The sequence below is a fragment of the Panthera onca genome, chromosome A1 (genome assembly GCF_046562875.1).
Source record: "Panthera onca isolate mPanOnc1 chromosome A1, mPanOnc1 haplotype 2, whole genome shotgun sequence".
Lineage (NCBI taxonomy): Eukaryota > Metazoa > Chordata > Mammalia > Carnivora > Felidae > Panthera > Panthera onca.
The window spans coordinates 4,887,786-4,904,067 of NC_138339.1; the positions used below are offsets into that span (position 1 = coordinate 4,887,786).

At 52.4% G+C, this 16,282-nt stretch overlaps 1 protein-coding gene and 1 long non-coding RNA gene across 2 annotated transcripts in view; both read right to left on the minus strand.

Moving 5' to 3' along the window:
* Window positions 1-9,118: 9,118 nt before the first annotated feature.
* LOC144615894 (uncharacterized) lies at window positions 9,119-12,114 on the minus strand. The gene is made up of 2 exons (XR_013554581.2): window positions 10,098-12,114; window positions 9,119-9,999 (listed from the first exon to the last, which is right to left on the minus strand). It is a non-coding gene; the product is annotated as an uncharacterized LOC144615894 (long non-coding RNA).
* A 3,324-nt stretch (window positions 12,115-15,438) lies between these two features.
* Window positions 15,439-16,282, minus strand: part of NSUN2 (NOP2/Sun RNA methyltransferase 2) — a 28,453-nt gene continuing 27,609 nt past the window's right edge. The window contains exon 19 of the mRNA XM_060634335.3: window positions 15,439-16,206. Coding sequence (XP_060490318.3) covers window positions 15,915-16,206 — 292 coding nt within the window. The 3' untranslated portion in view covers window positions 15,439-15,914. The remainder of the gene's footprint in view (window positions 16,207-16,282) is intronic.

Genomic DNA, 16,282 nt, shown 5'->3' on the forward strand with positions numbered 1-16,282 from the left:
CCTAGCGAAGGAGTAACGGGGACCTCACACGCCGTCAGTTCCTCCTCATTCTGGGTGATGTGGAGGAGACAGGGCTGCCCAGGCAATTCCCCGCTTCCCCCACCGCAAATCCCGTCCACACCCAAGTGTAAGAAATACGATCAGCGAAGGGTTCCTCGTTTCGCGGAGCCGGGATATAGGTCTCAGGCAGGTGGGGATGTGTGATCCTAGGGGCGACGTTTCCATGTGTGGGGTGCACCGGCTGGTCGCCTGGGGGCCCCCTGACCTTGGGCACAGCACCCCCTCACTCAGAAGGCAGTGCTGCGTGGAAAGTGCCATTCCTGGGGGAGGACACCCGCATGTCCCCGGGCCCCTGCCCTGCTGTGTCCGGCTCTGTGACTTTGGATGAGAGCCCTTGTCTATCGGGAACACCATTTCCTTACCTACAGGCGGGGGCGGAGGGTGAAGCGGAGCTCTGAAATTCTGGGTCTTCGTGGATACGGATGTTCATTCCCTTCATTACTGACGTTTACTGTCGCCTCGCTTCTGTGTTCATGACACGTGTTTTGGTTTCAGCTATGATTGATTTGGTGCCGGGTCTTTGGTACAACAGGCACCCCCCAACCATTTCCTGCCGTATGTTATTCCTTTGGGAAAACACTGCCTGCCTTCCAAAGCAGTTTCTAGAAAGGCACTGCAGCAAAATGCGTGTGGTGGCTGTGCCTCGTCTCTCCTGGCCACCTGGGTGCTAGAGCGGCCACCGCGGCCAGCGGGGTCAGCCTGGGAGTTCTCTGCCATCAGTGACTCCAGGGGACTAGAAAAACACATTCCTGAAAGCTGGTCCTGGCCGTGGCTCTCCCCGGAAGAGTGAGACACGTAATGGTACAGGACGGAGAGCTCGGGAAGGAGGGGGCACACCTTGCACCCCCACCCGCAGCCCTCGGGGGGAGAGGGGGTGTGCAGAATGGAGGCACTGCAGCTCTTTTTGGCTCGTGAGGATTAATTGGTGCTTGTTTGCAGCTGAGTGGAATCCAGACCACCGGCCACCTAATTTGGTCTATGAGAAACCCCCGGGGGAGGCAGGTGGCTGGTGCCTGGTGTGCGACATGCCTTTGTCTAGAAGACGGAATCATTCGTTGTGCACCCCATGGCGACCATTCTCTTCCCAGTGCCCCTACATCACAGCAATGCTGTCGCAGCCTCTGCTGCCTGCCCTCAAATAGATCCGTGTGACCTTCTGCTTCACCCTGTAACTCACTGGGGCCAGGACTAGAGGGTGGGTCCAGGGCCCCCCTCTGGTTAAGGTAGCAAACCACCCCCCACACGCGGAGCTGGTTGCTATGAGCCAGGTCAGGGGACGTCAGGCGACGGAGGGAAGCCTGCTCAGCGCATCCCTGGTGCCGTTCCCACCAGGCAGAGTTGAAAATGGGATGGAAGGCTGGAGGTGAGGGGGTGGGGGGCACGCGGGGAAGGAGGACGGTCAGGGGCATTGTCACCCCCCCATTGGTCTGATCTTCGTATTCACGTTTATCGGGGGCCACACAAGAACATGTGGAAAGGCCACGTACCCGTGTGGCCTCCTAGGGCCGAGCTGGCCCCTACCAGCTCCCCATCCCCAGTGCCCAGGCCTTCCCCAGGGTGTCCCTGTGAGCGGAGCCCACGCTCCCAGGCTCCGGAGGCTCATCCCGCCCGGTCATCGGGAAGAAGCCACGGAATGCACCGCGATCCCGCGGCACAGGGACCCGGCCGGCTCCCACCACCCCCTCTGTCCTGGGCCAGCCGAGGGTCACCTGGCAGGTGAGTCCTTCCTCTGCCTCAGCCCACCCAGCCACCCTGCCGTCCCTCAGCTGACAGCCTAAGGGCCGCACACATGGGGACCAGAGCCAGACTGAAGTCCCGGCACGGGGTCCAGGGGCGCAGATGGTCTGCAGTCTACACTTCCTTCCGCAGCCGCTGGTATCGGTGCGTTTCTTCCTGATATTGGGGGTCTCTGGTCCCGCTGCACACGCACCCCGACTGAGGGCAGGCCAGTGAAGGTGGCAGTCCCAGCCACACCCCAGACCGCTCCACGGGACTCAGACGCCGGTGGCCGCAGTGCCCCCTCCAGATGACAAAGCGTGAGACAGGCATGGGTGCAGGAGCCCCCCACCCCAGGCCCAGCCCGGCCCCGCCGTCTGGCTCCAAGAACCCCTACTGTCCCTTTCAGAGGAGGCCTGGCCTGTGTCCCCTGCCCCAGCCCTGGAGGTTTGGCCCCTGAGGTTTGGAGGGGAGCCGCCCGGGGGTGGAAGGGGAATCATCTCCATCTCCTCCCCCTCTCCCTCCTCCTTTGCGACATTACCGGGAAAGAGACAGGTGTTCCCTGTCTGCTAGATTTGCAGCGGTTTTCTTTTAATAATTTATTTTTTAATTTACATCCAAGTTAGTATATAGTGCAACAATGATTCAGGAGTAGATTCCTTAATGCCCCTTACGCTTTTAGCCCATCCCCCCTCCCACACCCCTTCCAGTAACCCTCAGTTTGTTCTCCATGTTTATGAGTCTCTTCTGTTTTGTCCCCCTCCCTGTTTTTATATTATTTTTGTTTCCCTTGCCTTATGTTCATCTGTTTTGTCTCTTAAAGTCCTCATATGAGTGAAGTCACATGATTGTTGTCTTTCTCTGACTAATTTCAGTTAGCATAATACCCTCCGGTTCCATCCACGTAGTTGCAAATGGCAAGATTTCATTCTTTTTGATTGCCGAGTAATACTCCATTGTGTATATATACCACATCTTCTTTCTCCATTCATCCATCGATGGACATTTGGGCTCTTTCCGTACTTTGGCTACTGTTGATAGTGCTGCTGTAAACGTGGGGTTGCATGTGCCCCTTCAAAACAGCACACCTGTATCCCGTGGATAAATGCCTAGTAGTGCAATTGTTGGGTCGTAGGGTAGTTCTATTTTTAGTTCTTTGAGGAACCTCCATACTGTTTTCCAGAGTGGCTGTACCAGTTTGCATTCCCACCAACAATGGAAAAGAGATCCTCTCTCTCCACATCCTCGCCAACATCTGTTGTTGCCTGAGTTGTTAGTGTTAGACGTTCTGACAGGTGTGAGGTGTTATCTCATTGTGCTTTTGATTTATATTTGCCTGATGATGAGTGGTGTTGAGCAGTTTTTCATGTGTCGGTTGGCCATCTGGATGTCTTCTTTGGAAAAGTGTCTGTTCATGTCTTTTGTCCATTTCTCCACTGGATTGTTTGTTTTTGGGGTGTTGAGTTTGATAAGTTCTTTATAGGTTTTGGATACTAAGCCTTTATCTGGTATGTCATTTGCAAATATCTTTCCTATTCTGTCGGTTGCCTTTTAGTTTTGCTGATTGTTTCCTTCACTGTGTAGAAGATTTTATTTTGATGAGGTCCCAGTAGTTCATTTTTGCTTTTGTTTCCCTTGCCTCCAGAGACGTGTTAAGAAGTTGTTGCAGCCAAGATCAAAGAGGTTTTTGGCTGCTTTCTCCTCAAGGATTTCGATGGCTTCCTGTCTTACACTGAGGTCTTTCATCCATTTTGAGTTTATTTTTGGGTGTGGTGTAAGAAAGTGGTCCAAGTTCATTCTTCTGCATGTCACTGTCCAGTTTTCCCAGCACCACTTGCTGAAGAGACTGTCTTTATTCCATTGGATATTCTTTCCTGTCAAAGATGAGTTGGCCATACATTTGTGGGTCCATCTCTGGGTTCTCTATTCTGTTCCATTGATAGGAGTGTCTGTTCTTGTGCCAGTACCATACTGTCTTGATGATTACAGCTCTGTAGTATAGCTTAAAGCCCGGGATTGTGATGCCTCCAGCTTTGGTTTTCTTTTCCAAGATTGCTTTGGCTATTCGGGGTCTTTTCTGGTTCCACACACATTTTTGGATGCTTCTAGCTCTGTGAAGAATGCTGGTGTTACTTTGATAGGGATTGCATTAGAATATGTAGATTGCTTTGGGTAGTATCGACATTTTAACAATATTTGTTCTTCCTATCCAGGAGCATGGAATCTTTTTCCATTTTTTTGTGTCTTCTTCAGTTTCTTTCATCAGCTTTCTCTAGTTTTCAGTATATAGATTTTTCACCTCTTTGGTGAGATTTATTCCTAGGTATTTCATGGTTTTCGGTGCAAGAGGAAGTCTTCTACACAAGCCAAGAGGATTGTAATGAGCTTCATTTCCTGCAACTAATGTTTGTTTTTTTTAACATTTGGGTGTCATCTTCCAAATGTACGATTCATATTCATAAGCTGAATAAATAGGTTTTTTTCAACTACATGCCCAAAGGTCTCCAAAAGGAGTGTCTGTTCCCACTGTTGCCCTCGGGAGGCAGGAGACCACGCCCCTGGGGAGCTTCCTCATCCTGAACCGTGCCAGGTAACAGGGCCCACCTCCGAGCACGTTTCTCTGTTGAAATGAGGCGATGGGCACTCGGCACTTGCTGGCTAAGGAGACAAGCGGGGGATCCAGGTGGAGAATCACCGGCCAGGTACAAGCTTCACAAAGCACTGCCTGATTCAGGGCCAGCTCCTGCAGTGGAGGAGGACCTGGTGGCCCGGGGCAGGTGGCCTGGTGGCCTGAGACAAGCTCCGCCCCCTCCCTGAGTCTCGTGACAGGAGGCAGGCGAAGCAGAGACTGCCCCCACTTCCTCCCTTCCACACTGTACCCCTGAGGCTGAGACACCTCACCTGTCACCAGGACAGAGAACTCAGTGTCCCCCACGAGAGGCCGCCGTCGCACAGGGCACCTGCCGCTGGGTATTCATTCACCAACGTTCGCTCAGCAGAGGCTCGCAGACTGCCCCCTGGGCACCAGGCACTGTCTTCGTGGGGCTGGCTGTCTGGAGGGAGGGGGGCTGACGGGAAGCAAAACGAACTAGCCGATGGACAGCATGTCGACGAACAGGTGCAATGCTGCTCGCACAGGTCTGCAGTGAGCGGGCGCGGCCTCAGGAGTTCAGCTGGTCAAAGAGCGTGGGGACCTCTCCGCTCTCCGACTTTCGGGCGACACTGGAGAACAGCCATACGGCTTCTGCTTTGACCCTTTGCGTGTCTCACGCTAGTGAAGGACTCCACTGGGATTGTCACCTTCAAAGGTGTCACAGCCAGCAGGACGGAAACTAAATGAGCTCGGCCACAGATGAGCGAGCCCACAGATGAGCTCGGCCGCTGTTGGGCACTGTGAGAGGGACGAGGCTGCGGGGAGGAGGCTCCCCATCCATCCGACTCCTGGCTTTTGGCAGCTCCTGGGACCCAAGCCCCAGAGACAGCAACGGTGACCCACGTGCTCAGACGTTCACTTAACCCGACGGCACGACGGTGGCATCAGAAACGGCACCTCCCCTGAAGTGAAGCCAGGAGCACGGGGAAAGCCCACCTTCCAAACAGATGGTGATGAATGAAGCCGCCCACTTTCTCACACCATCATCATCACCGGATATTATTACTCCTTAAACTTTTGTCACTCTGATGAGTGAAAAGTGGAACCTATGCGCAGGGCTGTCTACTGTAGGTCTTCTGCAAATTACCTCTTCATATCCTTTGTCTGCTTGCAAACTGCTCATCTTATTGATTTGTGGAGGCTATTTACATATGGACACAATGTGTCATCTACTACGTGTATATACGTAGGTGGTGAATATTGTCTCCCCATGTGTCAATTTGTTAAAAACCTTGGTCTTTCATCTTCATTCAATTGCTAAACTAGTATGAGCTTGTATACCTTTCCTGTTTATTCTCTGGGGTTTTCACCCATGGGTAATGATCTGACCTGCACAGAACGGCAGCATTAGTCGCAGCTCTCTCCCTGCTACACCTGATCTCTTCTTGTAGTCCTCTTGCACTGACGGGCATTTCAGTGTGGACTAGCTGAGGTGAAGTGAGCAGTATGCGTTACCCGGTTCCTGTCTGTCGCTAATATTTTACTATTCGGTAGGTTGTATGACACAGGATTTCTGACAAATATCCTTCGTCGAGTTAAACAGGTTTCCCTTCCATTCTTAGCTTACTGTTGTTTTTCAAAATAAGGGATGAGTCTTGAATTTCATCAAACCGAGGTTTTAATTGTTCTCCTTTATCCTCTTAATATTTATAATTCCTATGTAATTGTGTTAAACCATGTAAGTTCATAGCTGATGCATTTTACAACATGGATGTATAATAAATACTATCTACGATATATGGAATAAGATAGGGCATCGTATAAAGTTTAGAAGTCCTCTTATTCCATGAATGATGAATCCATTTTGCAACTGCCTGCTCCTTCTGTTTAGCTAATATTCACTTAGTCTTACATGAGTGGTTTCGCAACAACGTTTCCTTTTCTGTATGGACCCTTGTCCGTGGGGGGCCTCCCAGGTATGCCAGCATGGAATAATGGGGGAAACGTTCTGACTTTTTCTATAAAATGAATTTAACATAGGAAAGAGGTGTTTTCCTGGAAATGTGGCAAAGCCGACCTCAAAAATCTCCCTGGGCCCGGTGTCCACGTTGGGGGTGGTGTGGATGTGGGCACATCTCCAGCTGACTGTTTCTTCTTTCTATGGTTATTATTCCTGCCGACATTTTTCTCTTCTTGAAATAATGCTGGTAACTTATGCTTTCCTGGGTGTTTTTATTTCAGCTGTTTTCAAACTGTTGGCACGAAAGGCAACGTGGTGTTCTTGTAAGCTTGAGAGTCTCTCCAGTGGTGTAATGGTCTTTTTCTTTCTTGAGTAGGTACCTGAGATTTGTCTATTTTATTGGTCTTTTCAAAAGCTTCCGAATTATTGATCACCTTAAGTATATTTTCTATTTCATTGCTTTGTGTTCACTCGCATTTGTTAACTGATACCCACATCCCTTTATCCTATTCTGTCAATTTCCGATTGATGCTGTTATTAAAATTTCTTGTTTTTAAAGAAAATTTTTAATGTTTATTTTTGAGAAAGAGACAGACAGAGAGTGAGCAGGGGAGGGGCAGAGAGAGGGAAACAGAATCGGAAGCAGGCTCCAGGCTCTGAGCTGTCAGCACAGAGCCTGACACGGGGCTCGAACCCACCAACCGTGAGATCATGACCTGAGCCAAGTCGGATGCTTAACCGAATGAACCACCCAGGCGCCCCCCAAATTTTCTTTTCCCCAAAATTTCTTAATATAAATGTAGACTTGCCAATTTCTTCTGTTGGTAACATTTGTTTTCAGTATTTTGCTTTAAGGTTAAAGTATGTCGTATGTTCTTACAAAATATGTTCTACAATTCATTGGTATAAAACCTATATTCGTGTTTTTCCCATTTAACATGTCTTGCTACAAACTCAATTTTATTTGATATTAATATTGATACACGTAATACCTATTACAATTAAAAACGCACATCCTCCTTGACCAACAAGTAGTACTTCCAGGAATTATCCTAGTCCACGTGCATGTGCAACATTGGAAATGAGACATACGGTTTATTCACTACAGATTTTTGGGTAGTAGCAAAACACTGGAACCACCCCCAGTGTCTGTTCACAGGGTCTGGTTAAAAGGACCCTCTGCACCTGGTAAAGGAATTGGAGCTCCTAGGGCATCTGAATGGCTCAGCAGGTTGAGCGTCCAACTCTTCATTTTGGCTCAGGTCATGATCCCCGGGTCCTGGGTTCAAGCCCCGTGGCGAACTCCTTGCTGACCACGGAGCCTGCTTAATATTCTTTCGGTCTCTCACTCTGCTCCTCCCCCACTCTTTCTCTCTCTCTCAAAATAAACTTTAAAAAATAGAAAAATAAGTTTTAAACAATGATTGGAGCTCCTGATGTACTGATAGGAAGTAATCTCCAAGCTCTATTATCAAATGAAAACAGATGGCAGCTGAACGTTCTGTACAGATGTCAGCATCTAATAGGGGGAACATTGACCCGTGTCTGTGCTGTGTGGGACACCTCCCTGGGAGGACAGTCTTCCTGCTGGTGGCCTCGGGGAGGAGGATAGGGCTGGAGGCGGCCCATTGACTGGAACCCCTCAAATACCAAGCCCTCTGCAAGTCGACCTCTTCAAAACACACAAAAAAACCAAAAAAACCTACCTGCACCTCTCATTAGTATAGTCAGTCCCGTTTCTGTTATTTTGAGCTATTTGCGTTTTGTTTATTATGTTTCCTCAATCTCTAACTTCTTCCCCTCCCCCCCACCTTAGTATAGTCAGTCCTGTTTCTGTTATTTTGATCTTTTTGCGTTTTCTGTTTATTATGTTTCCTCATCTCTAACTTCTTCCCCTCCCCCCCGTCCTTGGTTGGACTCATACAATTTTGTGACTCTTTCCTCCAGCCCTTGGGAAGGCACAGTGCCTCTGTCGGTCTTCCTGCCATGTTGGCAAGCGGGTCTCACTGGCGGAGCAGATGTGAGCCTGCACCTGTGTGTGTGTGACCCAACCCCAGGGGACGGAGCCAGACCTCCCGCATGCAACTCTCCAGCCCACGGTCTGTCTCCCAGGGAACCTGCGGAAACAAAAACACTGCTGAATCGGCCTTAATGCAAACTCCGGCCTCCCTCCCAGGCAGGCCGGTCCGGCTCACCTTGGCCTTCCCTCACCCACCCAGACTTGATGTCCCGGACATGCTGGGAGCAAAAGCCTGCATGGCCACGCATTGTATGTACTGTGTCTCTTCTGCACGGGTGGCTTGTCTAACAGTTCGAAGAGCCCCCCGCCCCAAAATGTAAATGGATCCAATGCTATCAGTGAGAGATGACTGATTATTAAAAAGCGTAGCCGTCCACAGGTACTGAACAGACCCCTCTGCTGTGCGCTCTGGCCTCTTGTGGTTGTCATTGTTTAAAACCGGTGGAACTACTTAGAAACTTTATTACCATTTTACTTTAAAAAGTGCAGTCCAGGAGCGCCTGGGTGGCTCAGTCGGTTGAGCGTCTGATTTCGGCTCAGGTCATGACCTCGCGGTCCATGAGTTCGTGTCGGGCTCATTGCTGACAGCTCGGAGCCTGGAGCCTCCTTCGGATTCTGTGTCTCCCTCTCTCTCTGCCCCTCCCCTGCTCATGCTCTGTCCACCCGCCCCCTTCAAACATAAACAAACATAAAAAGGTTTTTTTTTTAAAGTGCAGTCTTTCTCCAGACGCCAACAACGATCTTACAAAAAATCTAATCGGGACACAAATTTGCGTTATTTCCCAGGTGGTTGGATACTTTTAATGCGAGGCCAACGTTAACCAGTTTCTGCTAGTTTTTCATCCACTAGTTTAAAGCAATCTTCACTACTGCAGTTTGGCTCTGAGGGCGGGAGGGACAGGGACTGGGGCCGTATTTGCTGCTGCGGCCAGCTCCTGGGCTGTGCGTCCCTGGCCGTTTAGGAGATGCATCCTGAACGCCCCGCCCCCAAACCGAAGGAAGGAGAATGAGAGCACAGGAACCACGCACGGATGCTCGGTTGTAAGGGCCCCACCGTCGGGACCGACCGCACCACCGAGACTCAGCACCGTCCCAGGAGCAGACCGAGGGGGCAAAACCCACAATTTCAGCCGCTGCACACTTCACCCGCATGACCGGTCTCCCTTGATCAAAAGGTTTTACTCAATCCCAAAAGGAACCAAGGCCTGAGCCCAAAAGCCCAGGCTCCACCTTGAAAGGCTTGCTGGCCAGGGCTGTTTACACTCAGCATGTCTCACATGGTCACAAAGTCAGCGCTCAGCACCCCCGATCGGGAGGGTGCTATCGCTATGCTCATTTCACAGACGAGGAAATGGAGGTCTGGTGACATTAAGAAACTTGCCCAGGGTCACACAGTCAGTAACCTACTGTGTCTGTCGTCTACGGCCGCACGACGGTCACCCCAGCATCTGGGGGCTTGGGCCATCTCGTCTCAGATTCTGTGGGCCAGGAATCTGGGTGTGGCTCGCGTGGGGGGGGGGGGGGTCTGCAGCTTCAAGGCCTCTCCCGAGGCTGTGGGTCTCTCAAGGAGGGGCACAGACGGCGGTCACGCTTGCGGGGAGCATCGCACGACGAATAAACTTGTCACGTCACTACGTCATACACCTGAAACTAATGGAGAATTGCGTGTCAACTGTACTCAAATTTTTTAAAAAACTACAAAAAACAAAGACTCTGCTCGGGAAGGACCCACTTCCAAGCTCATGTACGTGGTTGTGGGCAGGATTCAGGCGCACAGGGCTGGAGGGACGGAAGGGCCTTCAGCGGTTCCTGTTCTCCACGTGGCGCTCACTCCATCGGTGACTGAGCCAGTGCGGGGAAGGGTCGGCACAGCAGGGCCGAAACCGCCATCCTCGGAAGGCGCCGGTACGAGGCCGGCCATTGGTCGGCATCTGGAAATGTGGATTTGGGGAGTGTCTCCCCACCCTAACGCATAAGGAGGGTTCGCTGTGCCTGAACCGCTCACGCTGAAGATACACAGGGCACCTGCTTTCCTGGTGGAGCTCTGGAGCTTTCCACGTGCCTGTGCGGCCCCGGTGTGGAGTCTCTCGTGAGCTTCCCCGGTAGACATTTCACACACGCCGTCCCGTCCTGCCGGGTGAGCCAAGAGTGTGCTGCGCGGCTCCCCTGGGCCGGGGCTCTAGCACCGTGGGGCCTGGTTTCTCCTGGAGGTCACCCCGCGCCCCCTTGCCTCTGAGTCTGCACTCCTTCCTGGTACGAATCAGGGCTGGGAGCCCAACCACAGTCTGAGTCCTGGGGAACCATGGAACCTAAGAATGGTCTTGGGACTCTGGACTCCGCCAGGGAGAGTTCTAGCAGGACAGAAGCCACCGCCTCTAAAACTCGATGTTAGAAGTACGTGTGCCATCTGTCCTGACTTGGAAGCCACTCACCAGGTCCAGCCTGAGCACACAGAGGGGGTGCCGGGGGCGGGATCACGGGGGGCAGTCTGGGAAGCGGTTACCCCCGGGGGTGGGCGGCGGAGACAGGATTCAATGTGAACGACTGCCTCCAGGGGCCCACCCTCCACGCCACGCCACTCACCACGTGCCACAGATACCCAGAAGGGCAGCTGGAGATGTGTTTCCCGAGAAGTGCTGACGACGTAATTGGATTTTCTGGTGTGAAACACGACCCACGGGGTCACAGGCGCCCTCTGGACTCATAGGCATGGCACCCTTTCTGCGCCACTTAAATTTATTGACAAAGAAACATTTTTAAATGTTTACTCTTGAAAGAGCGAGAGAGCGGGGAAGGGGCAGCGAGAGAGGGGGACACAGAATCCGAAGCAGGCTTCAGGCTCTGAGCTGTCAGCACAGAGCCTGACGCGGGGCTCGAACCGACAAACTGTGAGCTCATGACCTGAGCCGAACAAAGTCGGACACTCACTTAACTGAGCCACCCACTCGCCCCCTTAAATTCATTTTCTGAGTGTGTCCAACACTCCCATGGTTCAGTGTTCAAAATCTCCATCCTGACCTTGGGCCTCAGCCCACCTAGATCCCCTCCCACAAGGCAACCAGAACGGTCAACTTCTTCCGTACCCTTCCTGAGTCGGCTGACGCACTTTCCGAAGTTCGAGCGTGTGTAAGCATGTGTTTCTTCCTGCTCACACAAAGGGCGGCGGAGTAAACACACTTCGCGCACCCGGCCTTCGTCTCTTACGTTTCTTGGCGACCCCTTCATTTCTAGCACGTGCCCAGCGGTGGCTACGCCATGCTCATTTCACCAGAGCCCCTCGTGGAATCCAGGGTCTTCCTGGTTTTCTGCTACCGTAAACGACGTCGCAGCGAATGGCACTGGGGACGCATGTTGCACATCTGCCGCCCTTTTTTAGGAACTTTCTTTTATTCGTCTCAATAGGGATTCCAAAGTTCAAAGGGCACAGAAGGTCTTCAGTGAAAAATCTGTCCTCCGGCCCACCTGCAAGAACAGCGATCCCCTGGCCCGTGGGTCCATCCAGAGGCGTCCCAGGCCTGCGCAACCTGGCGGTCCATGGACGAGAGCCCTTCTTCAGCCACATCTGCCACCTGCCAATGCCTTCTTTCGGGAGAAGCCGTGCTGCCACATTGTCGATTAAAATTGGAGGAAAAACCTTCAGTGTAATTGTTCATGTCAGCAACACCTTTTTTTTTAAAGGGTCTCATCAGGCTTCGTCCAGCTTATTTTTCAGTAACAGGGATTTTAAATTAAAAAAAAAAATTTTTTAATGTTTATTTATATTAGAGAGAGTGAAAGAGAGAGAGAGCGAGAGAGAGAGAGAATGAGCAGGGGAGGGGCAGAGAGAGAGGGAGACACAGAATCCAGAGCAAGCTGCAGGCTCCAGGCTCCGAGCTGTCAGCACAGAGCCCGATGCGGGGCTTGAACTCATGAACCACGAGATCATAACCTGAGCTGAAGTCGGATGCTTAATTGACTGAGCCACCCAGGCGCCCCTAAGTAACAATGATTTTTAAAAACGTTCCTGCTCCCTGCACGTCTGTGCCTCTTCGTAGCTGCTTTTCCCTGTTTGCTCTGATCCCCGTATTCAGTGCCAGCAGCTGTTGCCAGGTGTCCCCGATCCCGGCCGTCTGGCCCTGATGAAGAGGGGGGCTCCGTGCCATCCGGGATGAGCAACACTGAGTTGGAACAACCCGTCCTCTCTGCGGGGATGTGACAGGCTGTACCTTGAGAGATGCGGCAGGGGGGCCACTATCTTTAGGTCTTTTCTCTGGAGCTGGACAGGTTCCAGAACAGCGTCTTCCAATGATGTCAGCTGGGAAAGCGAGGTTCTGGCTGCCCCAAGCATGCTGGGAGTCGAGGGAAGAGGGGCGTGCAGACAGCCGCTTGCCCCCAGGCCAGCAGCGCGGAGGAGGGACCCCCGGAACCGGCCGCTCGCAAACCCGGCCGGGTCTGACACTTAGAACTCTGTGGGACGCAGGGACCGCCTCTCCGGGGTTCTGCCCTTGCTTCTGCGGAACCACCTGCCCATCTGCTTGCCAGCTTCCCGAACCGCACTGTGCCGCACTCCCCTTCCCTGCGTTTAATTCCGTTCGTGTAGTTGTCCTCGGGTTTGGGAAGCAGCAAAATTGTACGTGTGGATTCAATTCACATCTGAACCCAGACAGACCCTAATTATTCTGTGCTTTGATGAAAGTGAAGTTTACATGCGACCCAAAAAAACTTAGAGATTTTAAATAGCCTTAATTAAAAAACAAAACAAAACCATACACATATAAATACGACACTTGTCCCTCTGCAGATTCCTTCATTTCTGGCAATTTCGAAAAGCGGCTAAAATCTTGAAAGTCACGACAGCGTGGCTGCTGCACTGCGGACGGCCCGTTAAAAGGGATGTAATTCAAGGCAGAGACCCCCACGTACAGACCCAACTGGCTCTACTTCTGCTGGTCAAGACTTCTTTAAAAATTGGACTCCTGTCTTTTGTCACTTCTCCTGTGACATTACTGCTTCAGTTTTCTTACCTGTAAGTAAGGTTAGTCACACCCCTCCACCTCTATTAGGTTGTTGGATTAAATGAGCCACGAATTAGTAATCACTTTGGGTCTCAGGGCTCTACGCCAGTCACTGCCCTCCATCCAAAGGTCTGCGCCCTTGAAATGCTCTTTGCCAGCTGGCTCCGCGCTGCAGTGGGTCTGTAGGGGGCACCAGAGAGATACCGCAGGAAGCTGGCCTTGTGTCTCTGGGCTGTGGTGCCCTGGGTCCCCGGGCGTCTCCACTGGGAGCGACACACTCAGACAGTAGAAGCCCGGGGGGGCGGGGAGGGGGGGGGCTGACATCTGCTGTACTGGTGTGACGTGTGTGTGTTTGTATGCGTGCAGGGCGTGTGTCCACAGACACATTTAATTCCTAGTTCTGTGTGGTTCGTAAGAAATGACCCCTCGTGGGGCACCTGGGAGGCTCTCCGTCGGTTGAGCATCTGACTCTGGCTCAGGTCACAGTCTGTGAGTTCAAGCCCCACATCAGGCTCTGTGCTGACGGCTCAGAACCTGGAGGCTGCTTCGGATTCCGTCTTCCCCTCTCTCTGCTCCTCTCCCTCTCGCTCTCTCTCAAAAACAAGTAAACATATAAAAAAAAAATTTTTTTTAAATAAAAAAGAAATGACGCCTCAGTAGCTATGCACACACCTACCTCCAGATCTTGGTTTCCAACCACCGTGCTCCATGAAAGCGGGGGCTCCCCAGGGGTGACTCCAGGACCTGGCATCTCACCGTATGAGAAAGCAGCATGACGGGTGCGTGTGCAAGGCCAGGGGGACCAAGTGGAAGCGGCTCCCAGCAGCCATTTCGGGGACAAGGTGGGCAACAACATCAGGGATATACATAAATGAACGTGAAGTGACCGGAGGAGGAGGAGGAGGAACAGGGAATGTTGAGGACAAACCAGTAACGTGGCAGAGCGGTGGGGGACGGACCGCCCGGAGACGCTGCAGCGGGAAGCCTGGTACGGAACAGGTGCACGCAGTCCTGCGGCGTCTCCCGGCAGAGTGCGGGACCTTCTCGTGGAGACACGAGGCCAGCACACGCCACGCGAACCACGGGAAACCACGGGAAACCACGTGAAACCCACCAGGAGGCGGACAAGTCCACGAGGGCCTCGTCCCACGTCCCAGTGAGCGAGCGGAGCTCCTCTGCAGTATTCTTGCCGAACACAGGACACAGACCAAAGCCGAAGCAGTCCACAAGGTAACTGACCTGTGACCCCCGAAAATGTCACCATCACGGAGGACAGACAGCCGCTCCGCATCGGAAGGGACCCGAAAGGCGGGACAGCTGGACCGGGCCGACAGGCGGGACGGGGGCCCAGGACTGAGGGTCATCTGACATCAACGTCAACGCGAACGTTTATGCTGCAACCACCTACCAGGTGCCGCAGGAGGACACGGGGTCATTTGCCACAAAGAAAAAAGGTCCTCGTCTTGGAGTTGTGATTCAAAGAGGTGGGTGGGGGAGGGGAATCAGCAGGGGCTCTGATAAACTAAGATGGTAACAACTGGGCCAGCGAGGGGGCAGGGACCTGACGGTTCTCCACACTGCACTCTCCTTTCTCACAACCATCACACTTCTGGAAAACCCTCGCCACCAGCCCCAGGACCTTGCCTGGCACGTGGCAGGAACTCAGGAAGCGACTGAGGGAAAGGGTCCCCTGCAGCGCCTGCCTGAAGTGTATCACCTGCAGGCTGGGAACCACGGTGCCCCAGGGGCCCAGGTGAGCCCCCGGCCAAGCCCACACCTCCTGTGACCCGACTGACTGGACCCTCTGGCACAAGGAGGGCGAAGCCCACAGGAACGCTTTGTGACACCTTCATGCTACAAGTCCTTTGACCAGCTAAGAGTGCGTGAATTCTACCATTTCCATTTGCCCAAAAGGAAGTTTACTCCTTCCGCCTCCTGAAGACTGAAATGGGTCATTCGCACATACACATCGTCATCAACGATTTATTTAAACGTTCCAAGGATCCCAACCCCATTTAAAGACTAAAACCACAACATGCCCCATTCAATAAAAGCACACAAAACTCTCATAGTACCACAGCCCACGAGACAGCTCTTCCTCTGAGAAAAGTTTATTTGACTTTTATTACGAAGGCACACAAGTCATCTGAGGCTTCAGATATTAGCCCACCGCATGTGAACGTCACACTGTTAACGTGCAACTTCACAGCTATTAAGGTTTACAAAACGGTCTTCCAACGATTCAGGAGTTAGATTCTTTCTATAAATAATAATTAAAACAATAATTAAGCCCAATAGAGGCGTAACAAAAGGGACCTGAAAATTCCTTCAAGGGCAGTTTTGTTTCTCGATAGAAGTTTAAGACCTTAACGGTGAGAGTCTACGACCGCCTGAAACACGCACCATGGACCAGCTTTGCCAAAGAAACCGTAAACGGGCTAAAAAAGTATCATGAAAGCAGCACTGAGGTCATTTACAGACTGTTCTATCATTTCCACCAGTTTTCAAAAGTATGCACTTTGTGGGTCAGAAGCTCCGGGTTTGGCTCTGGGCACCCAGGTGGAGGCCTCCTCACCGGGGCAGGGCGCCCTCGGCCGGGTCGGGGCCCAGGGCCGCGTCCACGCTGGCGCTGGCGGCCGGCTCCACGTCGTGTTCGGCCCCGGCCTCCTCGGCCTCCGGCGGCCCCGAGCCACCCGCGCTCTCAGGCGCCAGGACGGCCCCTTCCTTCTTCTTCTCCGCCAGCACCTCCAGCCCCATCATCCTGAGATAATGAAGCCGTTCGTTCTTGGGCACAAAAGTCCGAATGGAGGCCTTTCCCCGCCATCCACATAACACGATGGGACACTGGAGGGTGTCCGGTTTCCTACGAACAAGATGGCTGTGCGTGAGCGTTAAGCGTCCTACCTTCATCTAGAGAGGGGAACACGCAGCCTCTCCAG